This window comes from Diorhabda carinulata, chromosome X, assembly GCF_026250575.1.
Source record: "Diorhabda carinulata isolate Delta chromosome X, icDioCari1.1, whole genome shotgun sequence".
Lineage (NCBI taxonomy): Eukaryota > Metazoa > Arthropoda > Insecta > Coleoptera > Chrysomelidae > Diorhabda > Diorhabda carinulata.
Window position 1 is genome coordinate 9,848,134 of NC_079472.1, and position 26,505 is coordinate 9,874,638.

Below are 26,505 nucleotides of genomic sequence, written 5' to 3' on the forward strand. Positions count from 1 at the left end.
TAAAATGATGATGTTACATGTGGAGGATTACGAAAAGAATAAAATATTGAAAACATTTTTTTATTTCATTATAAAAGCATCATATAAAAATAATACATTTGATAGTGCACGCACACATACATTGCTTTTATAAAAAAAATATTTTGGCTTGGAGTGTTCTAAAGGTGAATCGAATCCATAAATAAGTAGATGTTATTTTCCCGTCCTTCAATATAAACCATATCCGCATTAGATGCTTCATCATATTACCAAATTGATGTAGAGGTGTCACATTCTTGTTTGAGTTACGCCAGTCGATGACTATTTAGTTGGTTGTAATTATTTATACAGTCAGAACATTCGCATTAATAATGTATTACAGGTTATCGGAAAATTCATTTCCATGTAATATAAGATAGTAAGCTGAAACGTCATTCGATATTGATTCATCAGTCTCAAATTCTATTCTTAAAACAATGCTACCAAATTGAATAACTTCTTTTTGTTTTGAACAATCAATGCGTACAAAAGGAGCATTATCCTTAAATTCTTATGGAGTAAAATTAGGTTGGTTAATTTGAAGATGGTCATAGGAATCTTGAGAATTGACCAACATCTTATACAAGAAGGCAAATCTAAATTTAGATCGTGATATGGATATCTTTCTAAATCGAAAAATATACGCAAGTTTGTCAGTTTGTAATGATCAATTTTACTTATATCCTTTGTAATTGATGCGTTTCTTACAAAAATGACCATTGACCTAAAATTCGTATTTCGCGGTTTAAATTGACACTTATAAATCAGGGGCCACCTGTTTGATCCGGAAAGTCAGATTCTACAAAAAGAACGAATTTACAGCTACCAAAAAATCAAGTAGTTCTACAAAAACAGCCATAGTTCAACCGAATTCCCGCAAAAAGCGCCATTGTCTCGGTCTGTTTGATTAGTAAGCATGGTAATGATATACAAACATTGAAATTGTCATTTACGTCAACCAACACATTTTCACTCTTAATTTTTGGAAACCATCCTTGGATGAATCTATTACGACACCGTTTAAATCACGAAATAAAAATGCGATAGCGTTGTTGACAAATATCCTGAATGGTCAATCGAATCAATCATTATAGTTCAATTTACCAACCCGATATGTGTGAAATTGGAATGGCTCAATAGTGGTATGATTGAAGGTTTCATCAGTAGGATATTAGTACTTTAAATCCAAGAGATTTCAACAATTGTCTATTTTTGGTTGTGTGTAGTGTCTCCGATTCCATCAAACTGATACCTCTAGCAGAAATGGAGGGTCTTTTATTATTTTTAGTGGAATGTGGATAATCAAATTTTAAGACTTATACTTTTCTGATGTGTAAAGTAACAGCTATTTCTTCACCTTGAAAATTAATGAGATTTCTCAATTGATAAATGATGTTTACTTTGATTTTGTTGATCGTCTGACGTCGGCGTCGTAATACAAGATATTTTGCGCTGACTCTACTATTTTATAACCGCTAGGCGCTGTTGGAAAAAATTGGTTGATAATATGCACAGGATTTCCGTTCAAATATGATCCGGCTTCACCTTAAAAATATTCACCGGTTGGTCTGAAACATGTCTCATGTTTGGTTGAAGAGTTTCTTTTAAGAAACCAAGTAAAGATGTTGTCAATTGAAATGATGTGAAGTAATTGCTCTGCACAAACACTTTTGACGTATTTATATCCGGTTATTTCAATATATGCATCTGCATCATTCATACGCGCCAAGCGGTATATTATGAAGGAAAAATTGTAAAATTTATATCTCTATTTTGTAAATTCTAACAAAACTACAAATAATTAAATTGCTAATTATTTTTCAGATGAGGAAAAAATAAAATCAAATAAAAATATAAATAAGCAAATTGTCAATTTCAATATCATATTTTGGTAAAGTTTGAAAGTAGTCGAAACATCAAAATTTTCATCTATCTTTCAAAAACTATTGAAACTAATAAAAAATAAAGAACTATAATCAAGACGATTGAAAATAAGAAACTAAAGAAATATAAATATATTTATGTTCCTCATTAGAAGCAATCGGCGTATTCACAAAAAAGAGCCGAGTTAGCGAGTTGTTGGTTTCGAATTCATCCTTATTTGAACCATCAGCAGCCAATGTCAAATTACCCTTTACCACATCCCGAACCTTTTGATGCTTCAGCAGTAAGGTGATTTGTCTTTTCTAATGCGACCATTTGCTTTGATCCTCTAGTTTCTCGATAGAAACCTTTAAATCAAATGATCCTGACATGCTCATGATCAACTATCACACAGTCACTCACCAGTTCACAAAACAAACTTGATTAAGAGCTCCAACAAGGACATCACGTTGTCAGATCTTGTCATCGAAATAAGCAAGTAAATATACAATACTAAATCATTGCAAATAGGATGTAATTAATTTTATAAATAATAATATCATTATATACTTATATAACTGAGTGTTTCAGTTCACTTGAATGTAAATGGAAAGTAGCTAGTGTATTCAAAAATTTATAAATAGTATTAACCAATGATAAATTTTGTCCTATGATCTTTAAATTTTTTCAAATTATTTTGAAAAACAACAGTTTATTATTATTATTATATTACGTAACCGTAATTGATATTAATATTTCTATGTGAAAAAAGAATTGTTGAAAACTTTTTGGAACCAATACCTAATCCCCTCCACAAACCATTTCCAACTAGTTATAAAGTTTTCATTCTATTTTTATACCAAAGGGTATTTAAAAAATTACATGGTATCATGTACTTATTATGGGATTCCGAAAATCATATCAGTTTTTCAATCGGAAGAATGGTTTCCCAGAAAATAATTTATAAAATTTTATAAAATAATTTACTATATTGTATTAATTGTCGATGGATCAATACGAGATCGGAAAAATTTCAGAATTTTTAAAAAAACTATTCGGTTTTCCGCCAAAAAATTAAAGATAATATAGGTATATAGTGAACGCATGTAAAAAATTATAAGATTTTTACTTAGAATCTAATTTTTTGAATAAATATAAACAAATTGTGCGTACAAAACAACTGGAAATAAATAATTTAAAGTCAAATAACCTTCCTAACCACCAGTAGTATATTGCTGTAGAAATTATTGAAACAGACAACTGTAACAGAAGAGGGAGGAGTACACCCAAAGTCCTAAGTCCGCTTAACCAATAACACACTGTTAAATTAGTGACTTGTAACTTGATGTTATAGCATTGCAATGATGGCGACCCATTATATTTTGTTTTGTTTACCGTTTGTGTTTATGTTGGTGCAACATAGTAAGTGAAGAATTTGCATAATTGAAAATTGCTTATTAAAAAATATAGAGATTTTTCATAGTCTATCTATTAGAAACTTGTGAAACATATCTTACGGATGACGCTATCATTAATATAATAAATAAGTTGATATCACTTTGTTATTAACGTTTAGTTTGACGATAGGTTACACCCATAATTATACAACAGCTTTAATTTCTAAAAATTTGTTACCTGATTGATATTTATTTCGTGTTTTACTTACTATGCCTATAAGAAATTTATAAACGACCTTTTATTTGATTATTTGGAAAGCTAATCAAATATTTAATTGATAAGTTAATGTATGTAATATTAATAATTTTTAGTATCTAATAAGTTGATAAATAATGTATATGTATCTTATTAGCAAATAGATCATAAAAATAAAATAGTATTTCAACTTAGTTTAGATTTTTGGAATATATTGAACAATGCTGATAATTAAAATTAGTAGTTCATCTAAGTTGGAATTTGTTGAACACACTATTTACTATCACACTACATCACATAATAATTTTCAATTGCATTATCATTCAAGATCATAAAGAATTCAGACACAATATCTTGTTGTATTAGTCTTTGATATATTTGTATTATTTCTGGATTATAGATTATGCTCAGAGGTCCCCAACAATATCGTATATAACTCAAACTCAAATCAAAGATATTGGTGGTACAGTAGAACTTCTGTGTTCTGTACAATATACTCAGGAGTATTCTGTGATATGGATGAAAGTTGACAAAACACAAACATCTCTCAGTTTACCAATTTCTACAGGTAGTTCACTGATTTTACATGATTCAAGATTTTCATTGAGATATGATCCTGTAAGTACTCAACTGGTTAATATTTCTTTGATGAATATTACATTTGAAATATTTAAATATACATTAACAGATTTTTATTATATATATATAGAATGATAAATCATTTTAAGAAAAAGTTATTGTAATTGCTACCTTGATTAAGTGTTATTTATTATTCCTACTGATACTTCACGTATTCCTATTCCTACCATGGCCAGTAAATGAATTTATCTTTCACAACTATTTTTCAATATTGAATGCAGACCAATAGCCAGCTTACCAGTATAAATATATTTTCTTTTATTAGTACATAGTAAAGTACATCATCTATATTTTATTCTTTCTTTCTTTGTAACCCTTTTCTATTTGCTCGAATTGTCCCAACAATCGTAGTTTTTTTCCTAAAAGATTTGTTGCTAAAGATAAGCTTGTAAAAAAGTTGTTCGTGGTTATATTTCTTACTAATCCTATATACGGTTCTGCTAATTTCATAGTGACAAACTCTCCCAGATGAACTGAGGGTTCTCTACTTTAATCTTTTCTCAAGTATGGAAAGCAGTTTATCATACATTTGCATACATACATCAAATGTTGACTAAAATTTGTCTGGTTTATTGGGCATGTATTGAGTGAATCTACACTCTGCTTTCGTCAGAAACAATTGTTTGTCAATAGTAATATATGGTCCTGATTTATAATAATTTTGACTGTTGTCAATAAACTTGTACCAAACTTCAAAAATCATAGAGAATTTATTGGTTTGTAACTGCTGGCTTTGTTGATTTCTGTCGTCAAATTGAATAAATCTCATAATCCCCATAAAGTCATGTCTACTATGTCTACATGTCTTTTCTACTTTCATAGAAGTGCTACATCTATATTGTTAGCCTCATATGTGCTGTGTGCATACAGAATTGCAAAAAATGCATATAACTTTGCAGTAGCCAGTTCTTATTTATATTCCAACAATTTAAATGCCTCTGTATTTTGTCTTATAAGCTCGATTATATTCTTATCAATTATCACAATGTCATAATGACTTCGCCTTTCATGATGATGTCTCCCTAAAAATATTATGATTAGGTACTCTTCCAGAATTGGACTGTATTTTTACTTCCTGCCAAACAGTTCCATCTATCACTTACCTATTTCCCATTCTCACTATAGGAAGTAAACAATAATCTGCATATGTTCAAAATATTCTCTTCAACTTCAAAACATTCTGCATCAATATTTTTTTTCTTATTAATAATACATTCGCACTTCTCAAACGTCTTGACATTTGGAGGACAATAAAATATAAAAATGTAAATAAAAATAGATAAAAAATGATTAGATATAATCAGATATAAACACTAATAGTCGAGCAAGACTGTTGACACTTGGAGTACCATAAACCATTTTCTAGAAGGCACTTATCAGATAAAATCGCGCCTCAACTACATTATCTTTCCTTTGTAACGACTTTATAGTTTTGGCATTAAGTCTTAGAGAGAGCTATTACGAAATCTTCAAAAATATATCATACATATATATGAGGGAAAGTCGTAAAGTTTAAAAGCGATTCACTTATGTTGTATGTAGAAAATTCCAATTGAAAATTTAAAAATGGTCATTTGACTGGTCCTGGTAGGAAATGTGTTGATTCAGTTCACAACATAGTACTTTTACTTATTGAATGAGCATAATGGTGACTAGGAGTATTTGTTTTATTAATTTAAAGAGGTAGAACATTGGGTAGGTCATTGTACAAGTATGCGAGTAGTTGAATTGGAAACAAATTGATTCTTATACAAAGAATTATCAACTCCCAAAATTGGGTATTATGAAAAATCCAATTCAGATATATGATCTATTTTATGTTTTGCATTTCTAGAGTAGTTCAACCTATCTACTACAAATTAAGGACATTCAAGAAACAGATGCAGGTTACTATCAATGTCAAATTCTTATATCACCCAGCAATAGAGTAACAGCAGAAGTAGAACTACAAGTGAGGAGACCACCTTTCATCTCCGATAATTCAACAAGATCAATAGTTGTATCAGAAGGAGAAGGTATTATTTATCTCAATTATTACACCAAGAATTTGTTTATTATATTCAATTTTCTATTTAGCTGTTGAAATGGAATGCTATGCAGGAGGTTATCCAACACCTAGAATATCATGGAGACGTGAAAATAATGCCATATTGCCTACAGGTGGCTCAATTTACAGAGGAAATATTCTGAAGATCAGATCAATTCGCAAAGAAGACCGAGGTACTTACTATTGTGTTGCTGAAAATGGCGTCGGAAGAGGAACAAAAAGTAAATATCTTTCAAAATAATATCTAAATCAACTATTGCTACTATTTGGTTTATTCTTACCTATAATAATATCATTTTTTTAGGAAACATTGCTGTGGAAGTCGAATTTGCTCCTGTCGTTGTAGTTCCAAGACCTAGACTTGGCCAAGCACTTCAATTTGACATGGATTTGGAATGCCACGTAGAAGCTTACCCTCCTCCTGCCATAACGTGGGAAAAAGACGATATTACTTTATCAAATAATCAACATTATTCTATATCACATTTTGCGGTCGCTGACGAATTTACAGACACCACCCTTAGGGTTATTACAATTGAAAAAAGGCAATATGGACAATATGTATGCAAAGCTGCAAATAAATTGGGATCTGCTGAAGGAAGGGTTGAATTATTCGGTAAGTTTTTCTATTATATTATTCATTTGATATAGTCATGAAAATTTTCGTAGTTAGTAAAACTAGATATTTAGAATATATGTGCATTTTGAATGTTTTTTCCAAAACTAATGTTTATTTCAGAAAGCATTCATCATTATGTATCTTTATTTTATAATTTTGTTAATGCATTCTAATTTTGTTTGTGTAGTTAGATTATATAGCTAGATGTGTTGTATTTGTTGTGTAGAAACAATCATCCCTGTATGTCCCCCTGCCTGTGGTACCGCTAGGTATGCTGGCGCCGCTACAATTTCAACTAGTACAGCTGCCCTGTTCTTTATGGTGGTCATCTTTATTTTTAGGTAAGTTTTCAATTCATTTTTTTAACCGCATAACTTTTTCTATCCACATAATATCTAAACAAAGCGAAATATCATTCTATGCATTCCAATTTAAATATTTGTATTCAATTAAATTTATAAGTGGGAGAATATCAAAGCTAAGAATAAAAAATAGTATAGCAGATATAACAATGTTTAATATTTACTCACCAACAGAAGAAGCAAAAGGCGAAGACAAAGATGAATTCTATGAAAACCTGGTTAAGTTATGCGAAGACATCACGAGACATGATACATTAATAATTATTGGAGATATGAATGCAAAAATAGGAAAGGAGACTACTTAAGAAGTGTAGCAGGAAAACACACCTTACACGAAACAATGAACGATAATGGAAGACAAATATGTCGTCTAGTCGAGGAAACCAACATGAATATTAGTAGCACTAGCTTTAAACATAAGAAAGAATATAAAATTACGTAGATGATACCTGGAACAAAATCAAATAGATCACGTATTAATATCAAAAAGAAGATAAAAAATTATACAAGATGTAAGATCATACAGAGGAATAGGTGTTGAGACTGATCATCATTAAATAATAATAAAAATTAAATTGAGAATGGTAAATATAGTGAACAAGATGATGAAAAGCAGAAAATGGGATGTGCAGAAACTGAAAACGAGGGAGGGCGAATACAGAAAAGAAATAGAAAAGCAACTACAAAAGAGCAAAGAAAAAAATACTATTGATGAGCAATGGAAAGAGATTAAGATTAAGTGTTATAAATGCAACACAAGAAATCATTGGTAAAAAAGATATTAGAAAAAATAACCAATGGTTTGATAAGGAATGTACAATAAAAATTGAAGAGAAAAAAGAAACTGGATTGAAATGGTTACTAACTATGATATAAATGTTAAATTATACCAACATATAAAGAAACAAAATAGAAAACTAACTACAACAAATATTGAACAAAAAGAATGGAGACAGCATTTCAAAAATTATTAACAGAAGAAGATAGTGAATACAAAGATGATACAATACTAGAAAATGAAGAAAAACCGACAAAAGCAGAATGTAGTGACATAATCAACAAACTGAAAAACAATAAATCAGGAGGACCGTACGAAATAGTAAATGAATTAATAAAATATGGTGGGGATAACCTAAGGTACAAAATATTCAAGATCATAGAAATTATACCAATAATGAAGGGATTAAATCCCAATATATGTAACAATTATAGAGGTATTAGTTTGCTTAATACCATATACAAAACACTTACAACATTAATAAATGGAAGTCTGAAAAATGTATGGAACCAGAAGTAGGGAAATATTAAAAAAGGTTTTAGCAAGGAAAATCAACAGTAGATGAAATACATACTATAAAACAAGTAATCGAAAAAAGCTATAAGCACAACATTAATATACAAATGCTTTTCATCAAGTAAGCATTCGACAGATTGAAAAGGAGGACAATTATAAAGGACATGGAAAAACTACAAGTACCCCAAAAGTTGATATGATTGGTGAAAATGACTATGCTAAATGCTGGGGTAAGGGATGGACTCTCAGCGGTATTGTTTAACATTGCAGTTGAAGGCTTAATAAGGGAAGTATCATTAATAAATCAATACAAGTAATAGGATATGTGGATATTGGAAAGGGAAAGTTGGATATAAGTCTAGAGAACTTATGAACTGTGAAACTAAGAATATATTAGAAAATGAGGATATAGTAAATACAATTACAGCAGAAAGAATACAATGGTACAGACAGATTGAAAAAATGGAAAAATGGAGACCGAACGAGAAAAGATTGGAAGACCAAAAATAGATGAGAAGATGAATTGTGCAAGATATGCAAAAGTAGATACAGAACAGAAAGGAATGGAGAACAATAGTCGATGCTTCATAAATATGTGATAAGCGGTAATTAAATAGGGGTGGACCACTCACAAAATAAAGAGTCAAAAGAGCTCAATTTGGGCGATTACAATTCTGCATAGAATGTATCAATGAATCAAATGTAAGAAACCAGAAATATACTATACACAATGGTCAATTTGAAACAATAACCTTTCATATATTTGAATTATAGTGAATAGGAATCAAATGTGGAATTGGTACAGCACCATAATTTCCAAGATTGTGTATGCCTAATATGAATTTATTGCTACATTATATAAGCAATGCTTGATGCAATGTTTTGCATGTACGTAATGAATCCAATGTGTTGTATATTTAGAAGTAGTTTTATTAATTACAAAAAAATGCTTCCTTACATTTTTCTCATTTTATATTTATATATGTTAAAAATTATTTTGAATCATTGGTATAAAATATTTCATGATACAAGAAAGTGACTAGCCTCCAGTTGATATATGATATGCAAGAAATATACTCAATCGTTATATTTGTCTGTGTCAGTCATTTCGAGCCATGAAACAGTTTGTGTTGAAATCGAATAAATTCCAAAAAATTCAAATTTCTCTTTAAACTATAAGGAAAATGAGAGGTATTTTAATATTAGTGCATGATGTCCTCCATGATAAATAGCCTCGAATTTACGACTTTTGGATCTTTTCAAATTTTATATAGGCTTCAGTAATAAAAGACACTTTCTTAAATTATTAAAAATACTATACTTTTGAGTCATTGAAATTGAACGATATTTTGTTGTTATTATAAATTTGTTAATCATATTTTGCAGAAGTTTCCGAACCCAATCCTAACTATCCAGGTATTATATGGTTGAATTCGGCTATAAAGAATCTCCCGGCAGTTTCGGCTGTAATACTCACAACAGTTTTGATATTTTATAATTAAGATTAGCACCATTCGGACTAGTTTTCAAAAATAGAATGATTCCAACAGAAAATTGTTCATTTAAAGAATTTTTATTCAGTTTAAATTAAATTATCATTTATGTAGTTTTGAAAGTTTGTCTGAATATGGCAAGAAAGATTGTGAAAAAGAGTGTGCATCAATGTTTATAGCGTATACCAAATAATTTACTAAATAGTGATCGGTTGAATCGAAATGGTATTATACCGGCGCACATAAAGGTATAACAACTAAATTTAATAAAAAATTAGAATTTTTATTAAATATGAAAACATTGTAGATTAAATGAAAAGTTATTGTCAATAGCATTACACGTAAAGACTAAAAATAAACTAAGATTATAATTTTATCAACCCATTAACGCCCAATTTACTTTTTTTTTCAAACGATACTATTTCTAAATGTATTTATAGGGCCGTACTCGAATGAGGACGTTGGAACTATAAATTTTATTTATGTAGACAACTAAATATATGAAGTACAAATAATGTTGAATCATATATATATAATGTTATAATTAAAAGTAAAAGTTTTAATCTATGAGAGCCCAAATAATTTATTTTGGATTTTTGTCGACTAACTAGTTTTATATGAATACGAACGTGTTTCCAAATGGCAGAAATAAATACAGAATTCCAAAAATTTTAGTAAAAAGAAAAAACTTACCTTATCGGTTTTCTACGGATGCATAGCTTACTTGGATGACGGCCAAAATATTTGATCGTCGATTCATCATAGTTTAGGTTTTGCTGGGGGACGAATTTTTTAAGACACCTTTGATTCAGCATTCAAGAGTGACCTCAATTTGAAAAGTTTATCGTTTTTAACAACTGCATTGTTATTCGCACAATGTATAAATTGTAATATTGTGCAAAATCGGCTTTTTTTATAGCGTTTGAGACCATATTATTGTGCATATAACCTTGAGTGTCCCAATAATTACGTTTTTTGGGAAGAATTTTATACCCACTAATAACAAGAATTCCAATGAAGTATTACAGTTCATCAAATGTGATCAGCATAGTTTTTAAAAAGTGCATAATCTCTTGTCTGTATGCAAATGTTGGAAAACATCTTCATCAAAAAATCACTCAAACAACTCTACAGGGGACGTACTATAATATTGATTGTAGTCTGGTTCGGGAAAGGATTTGGATATAAGTTGAAGACCGCCAACACTCCAACGCTAATTATTTTTTACAGTAGTTGAAGCTGAAAATACCTTTTCAATTTTCTCTTCTGATAGTCTGTCTTCAGTGCCGTTTTTAAAGATTTCTGCTTCTGTAATATATAATTTTCCTTTAGTATTGATATCGTTGGTTATATCATCTTCAGTAGGATCAATTCTATGTTCTTCTGTTAAGACCAATTCCGCGCAAGCTGCCAATTATCTATGCTACAATCATTGTTATCAAATATTTGTTTCCGGTGAAAAGAGAATTTGTACTTTCTCGAACCGTATGTCCATTTTAATCGGCACGGCCACGAGGAGTTTCTTTAATCTGCTGACAAACAGCTGTTCGACCACTAGCTGCAACTTGTCATGAATAGAAAAGTGTGTAGTGGTGGTGTAAACAGTATATTCAGTATGAATATCGCCAACGGTTCCAGAAATTCCAACTTAATGGAGAAGACGTTATACACATCAAAGTAAATATATATGGTGCCATTTATCCGATACTTTCCTAAGCTTTTTTTAAATTCATGCTGTAAATTTATATATTTACTGTGGCCATTTGGTAACATTAGGCCTTGATGGGTTAATTTAAAACGCCATTCTAAAATAAAAAGAATAAAAATGTAATTTTTTTTGTGAAATTTTATAAAACATTCGGAACCTAATGTTACATTTACCGCAATGCCTCGGCTTGCCTTTTCAATAGCTAAATTGACACCGATGTAGTTTTTCAACACTTGATTTTGATGTCGACGGTAAGCTAAGTGGTCGACTCTTTATTACTCGTGGCCTATGTAATGAATTGCAATTTGTCTTCGGAAATCTCTCGATTTTTTACCGTTTACTGCAAGATACAATAAAAAGCATTGACCACTGCCATGTCTATAATATGCGTATACCAACTTTTTTTTCCTTTAATTGCTATTGAGTGCTTTGCTAGCAACCAATTTAAAAATTTACAAAATACATCAGTTTGGAAAATCTTCGACGCTCAGCGTCCTCGATTGAAGACACCAAGATTTAAAGGAATTTTCCAAAAATCTGAATAGACTTTTGACAAAATTTTTGTCATGTTCGTAAACACACATTTATTATAGTTACAAATCAAAAAGAAAATATGCTTCCTTCACAAAATAAATTTTCAGCTGTAGAAAATCTACGATTTAGCACTAAGTAAGATTTCACGGTATGCACACGGAATGTCAGACTCAGGTACAATTAGCGGAAATACCCATCTATTATTATCTTTATTTTATGGTAGTGAGGGTGAAAGCTGGTTATATTACCGCCAAGTGGACGAAAAAAAAAACCTCGAAAGAGGACGCTGCACATGTGAGGTAGCGTGATACGACTCGTACATGCTACACGTGCTGAGTGGGGATCCACATATTGAGACACGCGTTTTCAAATAGGAAACGGTGGGGTTTGGATTTGATTGGCACTTCGAGGCACTAGCCGGCACCAAAAAATATCTTGACATTTTTGACAATCGTACAAAACAATTGTTGTTATTGAACTAAAGTTCTTAATCAGAATCGGATGATGCTGAAGAGGAAATGATGTTTTATTACTTGATGAAGAATAAATTTATTTTACCGAAGAGAAAAAACAGTGAATAATTTACAATTACAACTAAAATGAGTGGTACTGATTTTGCTAATTAATCCCGAATGAATCGAAACCATTTTCCTCTCTGTGTTCCTATTAACTTTTCTTCTGTCATTTTTTCGTAAAAACAAATTAAGGAAAGACTTGCTAGTCACCCTCACGTGTGGCATAGCAAACTGTGTCTGAACTGAATATATTCTTTGATGATTTATCAAGATTTTATCTGTTTTTAAACTAAAATTCAGTTAAAACAGACTTTAAATTACACTAAATCTAAATAATTTTTCAAAAAAAAAATAGTGACTTGTTATTTCCAACAACAAACAAGAAATGTTATTGACAATATCTTTAAGGTTGAAATAATTTATAGCACCAACAATAATAAATATTCAAATTCTGTATATTAACCCATATAAAATTAGCTTTTAGCTTTAAAGGCATTTTTATACATGTTTATACTTTTTTATAATCTAATTGCACAATTTATGTATGTATATTAAATAATTTTTTATTTTTATAGAAAACACATTATTAGTTAGTAGTTAATATAATTTTAAAAAAATCAATAATTAACAACGATTAATATTGTTTATTAAATAAATAATTTGATAATCGTTTATCGACGTTTATTCACGAAATTAATGTTTATAAAAGACTATTTATATATAAAAATAGCGCAACAGACCTTATAGACCCAAGGCCTGGAGTCACTCTAATATTTACGACCATGGCTGCAAGCTCCATTTTTCATTCCTGTTTGTTATGTCGAAACACACGCCAACTACCATTTTCTCCAAACCCCACTCAGTTAGTGCATTATAAACTGCATTTGCACCAGTACCACTTTTAAGTAATTTCTCCTTGCCATCTGCAGATACTAATGTGGGCAAACGATCCACTTTTTCGTTTCCCTAAAATATCAGGAACGATCTTCTCGTCCCAAAGGACCGTCTTAGGTCCATAGCATTTTAATTTTTCTCCACTTCTTTCGGCCCCTTGTTTTTTTTTTCTCCAGCTTCACAGAGAACGTGAGGTCTTAAGATCATATTTTATGTTTCGAACTTTAATAAACTGACCGCATATAAAACAAAATGCATCCGCATCATATTTACACCTTTATGATTACATTTTAACATTTTCTAGACATGTACAAAACATCTGATCGTTTTTTATCACTCGAGAGCCATCTGGAGGCACTGTACTCTGATCTCGCAGTATTTTCAAAATGTATTATAACTAACTGAAATTTAGAAAAAAATTTGACAATGAGCATTAGTTCTATAACTATCACAAAAGCAAACGTTATATCAAAAAAAGGTATTTTCTTTTCGTGTTTGTGTAATTGACTGAAAAATCATAATTTTCTAGAACCTATTTTGTTCTACTTATTAAAAGTTTGCAATTATCAAGGTCCCGACTTGGATTTTAAGATTCCCTCTGTAATACTGCCCAAATATATTTTTTCTATTTAAATGAAAATATTCAAGATGAATAAATTTCGATAAATCGATTCGTTGTAAATATTTGATTAAAAAGTAGTTAGATGGCCTAAGGAAAAAAATTGAAATAATTTCTAGATTAGGTAGCACCTTTCGTTAAAACTTTAGTATATTATATCTATACTATACCTAACCTAAACATTATTACAATTTTTAGGTTAGGTTATTATTTGATTGTTCATACGAAAAACGAAAATGAGTACCTGAAGGGATGGTTTCGGAGGAATGTAACCTAATCTAGATATTACAAATTTCATTATAATATATTGGGAAGTAATTAAGTACTACTTAATTATCAATTTTAATTGAGAAATTTGAAACAAGCGGGCCAGGATCTGTAGTACTTAGTTATATATAGGCACTGTTGAAACAAGAAACTGGCCCTCATATATGCATTAATGGCGGTTTTAATTTTAAATAAACGACTTACTCAATATATAAGATACATTCCTTTTAGAGACTGGATACATGTTATTTTTTTTGTATTGGGTAAATTTTATGATCTGTAATTCTTATTCGTCCATTTTTGTTTTTAATAAAAACTTAAATAACTTTTTCTTTATTTAATTTTCCCTTTCCATAGTAGAAGAATTGTTGTTGCCAGGATCATTTCAATGAAGGTAAGTTAGATTCCAATATACTTTATTTCAATATTTCATAGTAATTAAGTTTATCATGCTTTTAAATTTTAACGCGATTATGTAATAATGTAATAACTTAACCTATAAAAGGTTTTATTCTTATATATATAAAAATTTTTATTCATACGTAACTAATAAATAAAAACTGTATTATAAAGGCACATGTTACGTTGCCGGCAACGATAACCTCGTGAACATCAAGCAGACAACTGCTCAATATTTTTATTAAACCTATGACGTCACAACTGAAAAACAATGAGAATCGTTTTCTTATGTAGTAAGTAAGTAGTTTTGATGGTTTTTTGGTTAATTGAGAAAGTTGTATTTAGGTACATAGGAGATAAATGACACACATTTGATTGGTAAAATTTAATTTTTAAAATTGATATAGAAATAATAAAAAAAAAATATTAAATATTTCACAAATTTTCCTTTGTACAACACTGATAATAATACGAACCGTAAAATATAGTTGAGTGCATACCACAAATTAATCATTGAAAATTGTCATAAACTTCATATTTTTAAATCAATGTTTCTGTTTTGACATAATAATTTCCTATTTAAAATTATTTGATTTTAATAACATGGCACGAATATAACCCAGACAGAGATACAACCTCTTGTGTGTAAATTTACTCATCTCCTGATGGGAACCATTAGAATCTGATAATCATCTGGTTGGGTGATACTTAGTTACCTAACTCAAGGATTATTAAGATTTTTGGTACACGATCCTAATGGGGAGTCACATCATCGTTAATTGACTCGTAAGTGTTCTTTAGACACTTGAATTTCCATTAACGTATAAAATTACGTAATTTATTTTATATCGATGTGACTCGACCATACATACAATTATTAATAGCCTTTTGTATAATAGGATTTTAGTATTTAAAAGCGGTCTGTAAACAGATACGAGGTCTTTAATAGTCTGGCATTCGTCAAGTATTGGAACCATGTTTTTTTGTTTAATAAATAGTTTATTCGAAAGTAGTTTTAATTATTTAAAACAAAGAATATGGTCAACCATCATTGGTTAGATACATAACAGTTACGACAGTTCTAAATATACAAAAAAATGCATTTTCCAAAATTCAAGCTGTCTATGTTCTGTTCAAAAACTATTTATTCAAAAGACTAACTAGAAGAATGCACTCAGAAATGACTCATAATAAAATAATATAAGGGGCTTTCTACTTTTCTACAGAAAATGACGCGTCTCCTGTCCAAAATTGTAGTTTCTAAAATTTTATTTCCACAAGATTTTTTGGACCATACAGAGATTATAGTAAAACTAAAATCCTATTTAAATTTTTTACAAAATCATTGTGACATAGTATTCTAAAAGTGTCTCTTTGCGCCTCCTAATGTTACAAAACGACCTCGCTTAAAAAAATAACGTCAAAGAGTAACATTGATAAAACTTTAGTATTCCACAAATGCAAGTGCTTTCGATTCAATAAAAAGAGAGAAAATAAAAACTAGAGAGACAAGGAATTCCAAAAAAATTGAGAAAATTAATAAGAGCGACATTAAAGTGAGATTCCAAGGCACATCAGAAAAGACAGACACAAATAAAAGCGTCAAACGGGGAGATCCAATGTAACCAATTGGAAGGTATTGTGAGAAATGCAGGATTACAGAATAAGAACATTATAACAGGCATAATACAGATAGCAGCCTACGCGGATGATGTGACTATCATAGGCGATCAACAAATTAAGAGAAGAAACAAGCAATTACGGACTGGAAATAAATGCAGACAAAACAAAATATAGGAAAAAAATTTGGGAAAACCAGAAGAGAGAGCAAACCAACTGAAAACTAACAAATAAAATTATGAAATAGTATCAACTATCTAGGAATAATGGATGGAAACAACAGTAATCAACAAAAGGGAAAAAGAACTTAAAAGAACCGAGAGAGAACTATAACAGATCCAAACATAACACACGAGGGACAAAGGAGATCAAAGAAAATCGAAGAAATAGAGAAAGAGCTGGAGAAGGAAAATATAGTGAGATATATAAAAGCAAAAAGACTCAACTGAACTGAAGGGCAAAATGCCGGAACCAAAAGGAATGGAAAATAAAAACAAAAACAGCCAAGATAAACGATAATCTATAAAGAAAACAAAAATAAGAAAACGAGGAGTAATCTACCTCAAATAAGGATTTTAACGCGCTATACTCGATTGCCATAATCTAAAGGATTGAAAGGTTTGATGATGATTCCACAAATACATAAAACCATATGCATGTGCAGAGTTTAACAGCAAATAATATCAATTCAACTAATTTCAAAAATCATCTTTCTATGTATTAATATTGGGGGCTGGCGCTAGGTGGTGACTTTAAGTTAGAGAGAAAATAGTGTCGTGTATTCTAGTTAAAAAAAATTATTTTACATAATAACTAATAAATATATTTTTTTGTGACTGAGTTGTTTATTTTATATTCCGATAAAACTTAAAATAAATAAAAGGTATAAATAAAACGTCGATGCATAATATGTTTCTGAAATCTTTGATAATCGGACAATAATTTAAAATTACTTTTTATAACAAAAATAAACTTTTAATTTTTGTTTAAATAAAAAAAAATTATCACTCAAATTGTCCGTAGAAAAGTAGAACGTCCCTTAAACACTAATCGCAAACCATTATTTTGAATTCACATTAAATTATTGAAAATCATATTTCAATCAACTAAGAATTCAAAATAACGATTCATTTTATTTAAAACATAATAGAGGAAATCACAGTTTACATTAATGTAATATAAAATTGGCTTAAAACAATTAGAATTTACAAAAAATAATAAACTAGAATAATAGAAGAAATGTGATAAATCGTCGTGTTAAATGGAATGCAATAAGAGTTACATTAATATGACTAAACAGTACTTGAAATCCAGAATATACCAGAATGTAATTGTCGAGAACATAATAAGAACAAAAAAGATAAAACAATTCTGGCCCTACATCATTTCACCGATTGGTCACCGTTCAAAAAAAACCATATTTTGAATGTTTATAAGTCAACACACACTGGCCGGACTATATATTCAATTAAACGAAATTATCCAAATTAAGAATTCAATACGATTAATGGTTACTTTAAGCCAAATTTACAAAAAAAAAATAAATAAAGTTTTGTAAAAGATGGGTCACTCAAGTACATTCATTCACCTTATGTACATGTGTCCCATTTGGTTGATACTGCACTGTATCTCAGCTATTATTAAAGATATCGACATGCGGTTTTCGCGACCCCGTATCACTTTTTAGTAAAAATTTTAAAGCCACAAACGGAAATATTCCAATTACTTTTGTTCCTGAAATACAAGGCGAAAACAAAAATTTCACTTTTGGAGATGTTATTATTTCTCAAGTCCTGTATAAGCTAGAAAAAAAATGAAAACAGTTTATAATTAAAATTTTTACATAAAAGTCAGTGGCGTATTTGAAAAATTTTTTTTTTCTGTATACATCGATGTGTCACAACCTAATCTTCAATAAATTTCAGCTTCAAATAGAAGAAGAATCCATATTTATGTTTGTTTATTTAATACTAGGCCATGAATTCATTCACACATGACACATGCATAAAAAATGCTAGAAACCTTAGAGGACCTAGGAATAAGTATAATAAATAATAACAGGTCAAAATAAAAGAAGTGACATGTGGAGTGCCTCAAGGCACGGTCTTGGGTCCATTTTTATTCATTATTTACATGAATAATATATTTTGATTGAAGAAAATGGGACAAATGATCAGCTTTGCTGATGATACTGTGGTTGTAAAGTACAAATCAAATAAGAAAAACACAGGCACGTCATAGCTGATAAAGAGCGTGAGAATATCCTCATCCCTTTTGTTCAGTGTATTTTTACTACATTGGCGTGTTTTCCGTATTATTATTGTGTAGAAGATGTTTTGCTAAATGAAGTGACAAAGTGCGTGGTTTTTGCATGGTTAGAAGTTGAACAGAAGCGGTCTCGTTTACATGGATACTTCATTATTGATAGTTTTTTTCCGATGTTGCCCGATTTCACTCATGAAGTCGAAAAGGGGTAAATATATAAGGTAAATATGGCTCAGTGGGTAATTTGGCCCAAAATTGCTAGCACAAAAAGTAAAGTATTTATTCACAGTCCACACATCATTGTATATGCAACCTTTAGACGCCTCGTGTTTGCGTGTTGTAACTAGTTAGTTTATATCTGCCGTGCTAAGCACATGCTGATATAAGTTTTTCGCTAATTTCTGATGCACGTGTACGTAGTGAAGTAGCTATACACAGAATATTTATTAAATGATGAAACTCGTAAATGTTGTTTTTACCCATTATGTTGTCTGGATGTACTTTCGGTTAATATAACCGCCAGTGGAATGTATTACCTTAAAACTGTTTGCTATTTCTTTTGTTTGCTTTAGATTTGAGATGGGGAAGATTTGCAAATTAGCTACTTCCGCCTTTCCTGTAGGGCCTGTTTTGAAATTTATTTACGTGAAATTAATTTAAGCAATAAGATGTAGTGCTTTGCGTAATTAGAGCGACGTGCTTCAAATTGGAATTCGATCAAATTGTGGATTATGTATAAAAAAAATGTACGAAATAACGAATTGTACGAAAATCGAGGACTACCTGTATATGATTGTGCAGAAGTTTCTTTTTTTTAATTGTAATTTTTTTATAATATGTTTTGTATAAGTTTTGCTCTTTTTAATAAAGATAAATGGAGAAATTTCAGTTACTGACCAGTTTTTTTCATTTTTCCGTATTTTGGCACTTAGATCACTTTGCCCCGGAACGTTTCAAATATGAATTTTTCTGATTTTTGAAGCTAAAACTTATTGAAGATTAGGTTGTGATATATCAATGTATTCAGAAGATAAATTTGCAAAAATTTTACATTAAAATATACCAAGTTTGTACCCAATCATAAAAACATTACTTTTTAAATACGCCACTGACTTTTATGTAGAAATATCTGTTATAAGCAGCAAAAGTGATTTGAATAGTTCTGTTTGTGGCTTTAAAAGTTTTACAAAAAAGTTCTAACAGTTAATGTAATAAACTGTTGTAAATTTTATCCAAAATGTAGTCGAGTAACCATCTTACACTCATGATTAATAAGTGAAGAAATAGGATTTTTTTTCATTAAATATTTGACTAGCTTAACATACTTAATGTAGTAATACCAATAATAATACATTTAAAACGGAGCAAGTAGTTAAGTGTAGAAATATTAGTTTCGAACTTTTATCACATTTTTTTAAAACACATTAGAATTCAAGAGGGTGGTTGCTTATATTGAATAAGAATAAAAAAAATAAAAAAACCGTTTAAAATATATCGCTAAAACATATATTTCAATAGAAATAAATAGATGAGATTCAAATTGAGTTTAGGTATTTTGCTATACTGCAACTATCAGTAGATTTGCAAAATAAAATATTACAGATCAATTAGAAAAATAATTTTTTTTGGTGTTCGAAATAATAACATCCTAACCTAACACTTGCTCCTTATAGCTAGTTAAAACCGAGGCGAATTAAATATATACTTAATATAATTTCACTACCTGAATTCAAAATATTACCTACGAACCTTACACTTCGTAATATATACTTAAAACTAATGAAAATCCTCAGAAAGGATTCGAGATAACAAAACAATCGAGAGTATTGATAATAAAAACGAACCGCCTTAGCGGTTAATACACATAATACATTATATAAATAAAGCCAATTAAAATCGCCGCCGTGTTCTATAATATTGAAACCCGATCGGGGAAAGTTGAAACTTATTACGGGTTACGGAGTATGGCCTTTTTTGTTTTTTTTCAAAGAAATGTCGTCTACGTCCTCGCCTTTTTTAACTTCCGTAAAACGTTCTCCTTTCAAACTTACTATTTTGTTGTCGCGGTAACGCACCATCTTTTTCGGTTCTACTTTCGGCGCCACCGGCCTATGTTCTTTTGCAAAAGCATCTTTATCGATATAAGAATATCGTTCTATGATGCGATTTTTCAATTCCGAATCGTCTATCGTTTTTTTGGCCACTTGAATCGTCAGCGAATTGTTTTGGTTCAAACATTGTCCGTTCTCTTGGCGATCAATTAAAATTTGTGTGGCGCGTTCGATATCCCCGGCGGCTATTGCCAAACAATGTTTAACCTAAAAAAGTTTTTCATTTCAATAAACAGGATGTTTCAAAAATAGGTGATCCCGTATCTAGGATAGATAGAAAACTGAAAAGTATTTGGGGTTTGATAAGTTAAAAATTGATTGTATTGAAGATAGAGGGCGTCGAAGAAAAAAAATTATCCACATTTTTTACGATTTTACCGCAACTACCGGCAACATTTTACTGAAATTTTATTCGTTAGTACCAAGTAGTATTGAACATGACTTTTTCAATATTCGATTTATTTAGCAAAATTTCAAGTGAAATAAAGCACCATTCAAATTCAAGTGACGTTGAATTCTGTCTTTTAATTCTTGAAGTGAACTTACCTCTGTAGCATAAACTTTTTCTTTAACCCACTTTACCATATGTTAACGCGTTTACGAATTTATGTAAAGCAGTCATCTACTAAAAGATGGCACCAGCTTATAATTGAGAGATGACCAAAGCGCAAGCCTGAACTTTTATTCATTTTTTGTAGCAGAGTTTTGTCGGTTTGAAAAGTGATCGTTTGTAAAGTGTGTAAAAACATGGAACCTAAGTACAAAATTCTTATTTATCATTCTTTGAGGTTAGAGATGTTTATCTATCTTGTTCCTTATATATGAAAGTATCGAGCTCTAACGGATTTGAAATAATTTTTATTTGGATGTTGTAGTTAGGTTAAAATATTTCTTTGCGTTACCATGCGGTAACGCTAGGCTAATAGGCACCTATTTATATATTTTCTACGTCCGTTATAACATTCACGTTTTTTTTTTTTCATTTGCATTCATAAAGAATGTAATTTTTGGATCGGTCGAAAGCCTGAAAAATGTACCGGAGTTCATTTTTTCCCTGATAAATCCAGATAACGATTTAAAGGAATATAATTCTTTTACAGAGTGGCGTACTAAACAAGGCATAAATAGAAGTAGCTTTGAAACTATATCCAAATGTGGAAGTCTTCAGCACTTTGGTCGTCTTATTCAAAACTGGAAGGCACCCTAATGGTAAATAACGACATAAGACATCAGTAAATACTCAAAACTCATTGCATATTTGAAAAATAAATCAGTTGGCTATAGACTCAAAAAATCTAGAACATTTCTCCGTGAAGAAATTAATAAGTTTCTGTTGCAAGCTCCAGACGATCATTATCTCATTCAAAAGGTATGACCACGAATAATTTTAATGTAAGCGTAGAATTTATTGTATTCAGAATGAAGTGTAACGATATTAATAATATCGGAAATGTTTTGATTACCACAGTACCCGATACAAAAACTCATGTTCAAAGTCGATTTACTGTTATTGGTGAAATATCTGACAATAGATTAAACTTGGTAAACATTGATAAAAAATATAAAAACCTACGACCCACAAATGTCAGAACAGATCGTTTTTTTTGCAGTATAGAAATGGAAAAAGAAAATATATATATATATATATATATATATATATATATATATATATATATATATATATATATATATATAAACTAGTTTTATTTGAATAACATAAAAATATTCACGCATAACTTCATCCTCAAGTTTTTTACTTTCATGGTTGTTTATGACTAAGCCTCTGCAGATTTTTTCTGCTTTCTTTTCTATTGTTTAAAGGTTGTGCTAGGAGTGGAATAATGAAGGGTGAGAAGTCTCGTTAATCCTTCAGGTATAAGAGAAAACCGAAACAAAACACCTGTAGCACTCTGTAACTAACGCCCATTAGGAGAGTCAGAAATAAATACTATGTATCAGCTTCCAAAACATATTCGCATAAAATTTCAATACAATGTTGCCAGTAGTTGCGGCGAAATCGTAAAAAATTATTTACTGAGCAAACCCCAAATATTTTTCTATCTATCCTAGAGATGGGATCACTTTTTTGAAACAACTTGTATATAAGGTGACCATATTTTTTTTATTACAAATTCAGGACGGGAATTTGTAGCAGGTGAGGGGGGTAAGTAAGTAAGTAAGTAAGTTAAGTAACTTGAATATGATTTTTTTAATAAAAAGTATACTTAGCAAATACTATTTAAAGGCATCATAAAAATTAATGTTTTTTTTTCAAGTGAATCGAATTTTTTTAATCAGAATTATTGAGTACAAAACTTTTTATATTTTTCTGAACTACAGATCTTTTTCAGTAGGTTTTTTCACTTTGAAGCATTGTGTACATTCTGTAGAATGTTCTTCATAACTAACTTTAGTAAGTAATATCGTTTTTAGTGTGATTATTTCAAATGGAGTTTTGTTACTTTCTAACCATAAAAGCATTTGTGCCAGGCAAGCAGAAAAAGAACTCTGCTAATTTTCATAAATTTGAAAATGGAAGTTCACAATTATTAAAGTGAGAGACCATTTCAATCCACGATTGGATTGATGCAGTTCCTTTACTTTTCCATGCAATTTTCTCTTCCATAATATATAGATTCATACAAGCATACTCGTAGTTTATACCATTTTCATAAATTTGATGGGTTATTGTAATTTTATTAACAAGTGAAGATTAAATTTCAACCCATACTGGTCACTATATAAATCCATATATGACCATACAGGTCCTGAAATCTTTGTCCATTTCTGTGAATAACTGAGTGCAGTCTGATAAAATTAACCAGCGTCAGCTCGAAACTATATAATCTGCTTTTCAGATACTTTTTTTTCTTCTTCAAGTTTATCTAATTTAGTACAAACTATAAGCAAGCCACCTTATTTGGGGGTTTCTCAATAACATTGAAAATTCTGTTTCAGCAAAGCTACAAAAATATTTCACAGTTTCCACTCTAGCTAAGATTTTAAATATAAATATGATCAGGGACAAATGTTACTTCTAGAAAAATCCAGGATGCAAGGTGGAAATCTGGGATTGTACCGGCCAATACGGGACGTATGGTCAGCTTAATATTTGAAACCATCAAGTGATATTAACTTTTACCACTTCATGCTTACTTAGATGATAGAATCATGAATGACAAATCAAAACACTTTCATTATTTTCAATAACCTCAAGGTCTTGATTATATATATAAACTAATTATCAAAAAACAATGTTCTAATCACTTTGATATTGATGCTTGACAGCATTTTCTAATTTACCAATCAACTCTGCATTGTATTTATAAAACACTTAATGGTTATTATTTATTGATTAGAATTACTTTGCACTACACATTGTCCCAAAAAAAGTATTTTCTTTTTAAAATACTCAATTATCATCCAAAGAAGATTTTTTTATTTTATCTAAAATTATGTTACAAGCAAAAGTTATGATAAAACATTGTCTAATTGAGCTACTCAAAATAAAACTAAACTTTTGATTGAAAATATTAGTAAAAAATATTATTTACCAAATAAAAAACTATGGGGTTATTCATACCTCTATGCAACAAACTGTAGGAAACATTTCTTGAAGAATATCCATTTCATCTGGAAATTCACAGCAGGAGCTATCTGTGGATCCCCCATCACTCATTTCAGATAACTTATGTACCCTCTTGGGGCCATCCACATCAGAACTTATACTTGTGGTCCTAATAAAAAAATGTACTGATTAAAATACTTTTAAAAAATCTTCAATTTGTAATAAACTGGTTTTAACATAAATTGAAGCTTTATATATTCAAAAAGTTTACACGAAGAAAAAATATAAATTTGATTATAAACATTTTTTTACCTAGGTTTAGTTTTTGGTACGATTTCTGGAAGAGATATATTTATTGTAGAACCTTTTTCTTCAGGTTCTTCAGCCTCTTGCAGTTTGGCTTCCAGTTCAAACATCCATTGGCAAACAGAAGCATGATTAATTGATTCAAATTCAGGAAAATAAGCGGCCATCATCTCACAAAAACCTAAAAGGAATTTTTGGAAAAGTAACTAATAAAAAACTTCAAATCACAACAGTTTGAATAATTGTATAATAAACTTAGTTTAATTTAACTCACCATTTAATCCATTCTTCTACTTGTAAGTAATTACTTACCTTCTACATCAAAAACTGGATCTGTTCCTACATCTTCCAATACGGCAATAACATAAGATAAAACAATTTCATCTATTAAATTCAAATCAGCTTCAGGTATGTGATTTTTAACAAAGTTGAATAGTGAATCTTTAATCTTTGTTTCTTGTTCAGCAATATTTTTCTTGGACATGTTTTTGATTTCTGAAATTAATATCAATACAATTTATATTATTATCCTTGAAAATAAGAGAAAATTCATGCCTGGGGATGATTGTGAACCATTAAATGGTTAATAATAAAATATCATGAAATTGAACTGTCAACGAAATGAAATACAACTTGTATTTGATAATATATAGCACATTTAAATCACATCCTATACATCCAGGTACATAAGAGATGCAAAATTCAAAATGGAAGCTAAGAAAGACTTAGAACAACCAGTTTGTGCACAAACCGTTGCTATGTTATGTATGTAACAACAATAAAATTTGCTGATATTTGTTATTTATACCTATTAAATAGATAATGTTTATTACTAAGGATGATAAAATGTGAACAATTATTTTACAAATATTCATTCCAATAAATATTTTATTGATAAGTACCTGAGTCTATAGAAAATTCAATTAAATACAATCCAAACTGAAAAATGAAAAACATACACCTATTATATATTCAGGAAACAGTTATATTGAATGTTGTTGTGTATCTTTTGTTATTTAATGCCTAATAATTTGAAACCTAAACATATAACATTTCAATACTCTCCTATAAATTGTAAGAAAAAATACTTTTTAATATAATAATTTGTATCATTATTACTATAATTCTTTGTTGAAATATTTCATTAATTTGTGTAAGGGATGTAAAGTAGTTCACAAATTTCAACAAAGAGTTTTATTGAACAAGCTATTACTATTTTTTGTTAGTACATCTAGAGTCCTAATAGATAAAAAACAAAAAAATATATTTCAAGTTACCCGTTTAAATTATTAATAAAACGATTTCGAATAGTATTAAGCATTTAATATACGTAAATTTAGAGTTTAACATTTTTTTTTTCATAATTTAAAAAAAGCTTTTAAAATGATAAACTACAAACATTCCATAAATAAAACTTACATGGAAAATATTATTTGAAACCAATTATTTTCACTATTTAACGTTATAAATATAATTCAGTTATTCCATTAATTCTTAATTTTTAAATATATTCCAAATAGATATACTACCAATCAATCAATAACAAACAAATTGCACAAACAGGTAAAATTCTAGTTGATAACTAGCACAAAGATTTAAAGAGGGCGCTGTATTGAACATCTGAATTCAGCATGGAATTTTAACACTTAAGCTAGTTTCACAAGCATTTCATCGTTCCATACATAAATATGATATAAGAAAAATTATATGT

At 29.7% G+C, this 26,505-nt stretch overlaps 2 protein-coding genes and 1 long non-coding RNA gene across 3 annotated transcripts; 1 reads left to right on the forward strand and 2 right to left on the reverse strand.

Annotated features, from left to right (window-relative positions):
• Positions 1 to 57: 57 nt before the first annotated feature.
• LOC130901001 (uncharacterized) lies at positions 58 to 4,978 on the reverse strand. Its single transcript, XR_009060235.1, has 3 exons — positions 4,594 to 4,978; positions 4,412 to 4,532; positions 58 to 402 (listed from the first exon to the last, which is right to left on the reverse strand). It is a non-coding gene; the product is annotated as an uncharacterized LOC130901001 (long non-coding RNA).
• LOC130901000 (lachesin) lies at positions 3,107 to 14,851 on the forward strand. Its single transcript, XM_057812040.1, has 7 exons — positions 3,107 to 3,303; positions 3,935 to 4,152; positions 6,008 to 6,188; positions 6,250 to 6,441; positions 6,525 to 6,836; positions 7,066 to 7,180; positions 9,882 to 14,851. Exons 1-7 carry the CDS (start codon positions 3,243 to 3,245, stop codon positions 9,901 to 9,903), a joined length of 1,101 nt encoding a protein of 366 aa, XP_057668023.1. The 5' UTR covers positions 3,107 to 3,242; the 3' UTR covers positions 9,904 to 14,851.
• Positions 14,852 to 15,294: 443 nt separating this feature from the next.
• On the reverse strand, positions 15,295 to 26,381 carry LOC130901493 (CUE domain-containing protein 2). Its single transcript, XM_057812923.1, has 5 exons — positions 26,214 to 26,381; positions 25,107 to 25,289; positions 24,801 to 24,975; positions 24,504 to 24,657; positions 15,295 to 21,127 (listed from the first exon to the last, which is right to left on the reverse strand). The coding sequence occupies exons 2-5, from the start codon at positions 25,276 to 25,278 to the stop codon at positions 20,765 to 20,767; spliced, it is 864 nt and encodes a 287-aa protein (XP_057668906.1). The 5' UTR covers positions 25,279 to 25,289; positions 26,214 to 26,381; the 3' UTR covers positions 15,295 to 20,764.
• Positions 26,382 to 26,505: the final 124 nt, after the last annotated feature.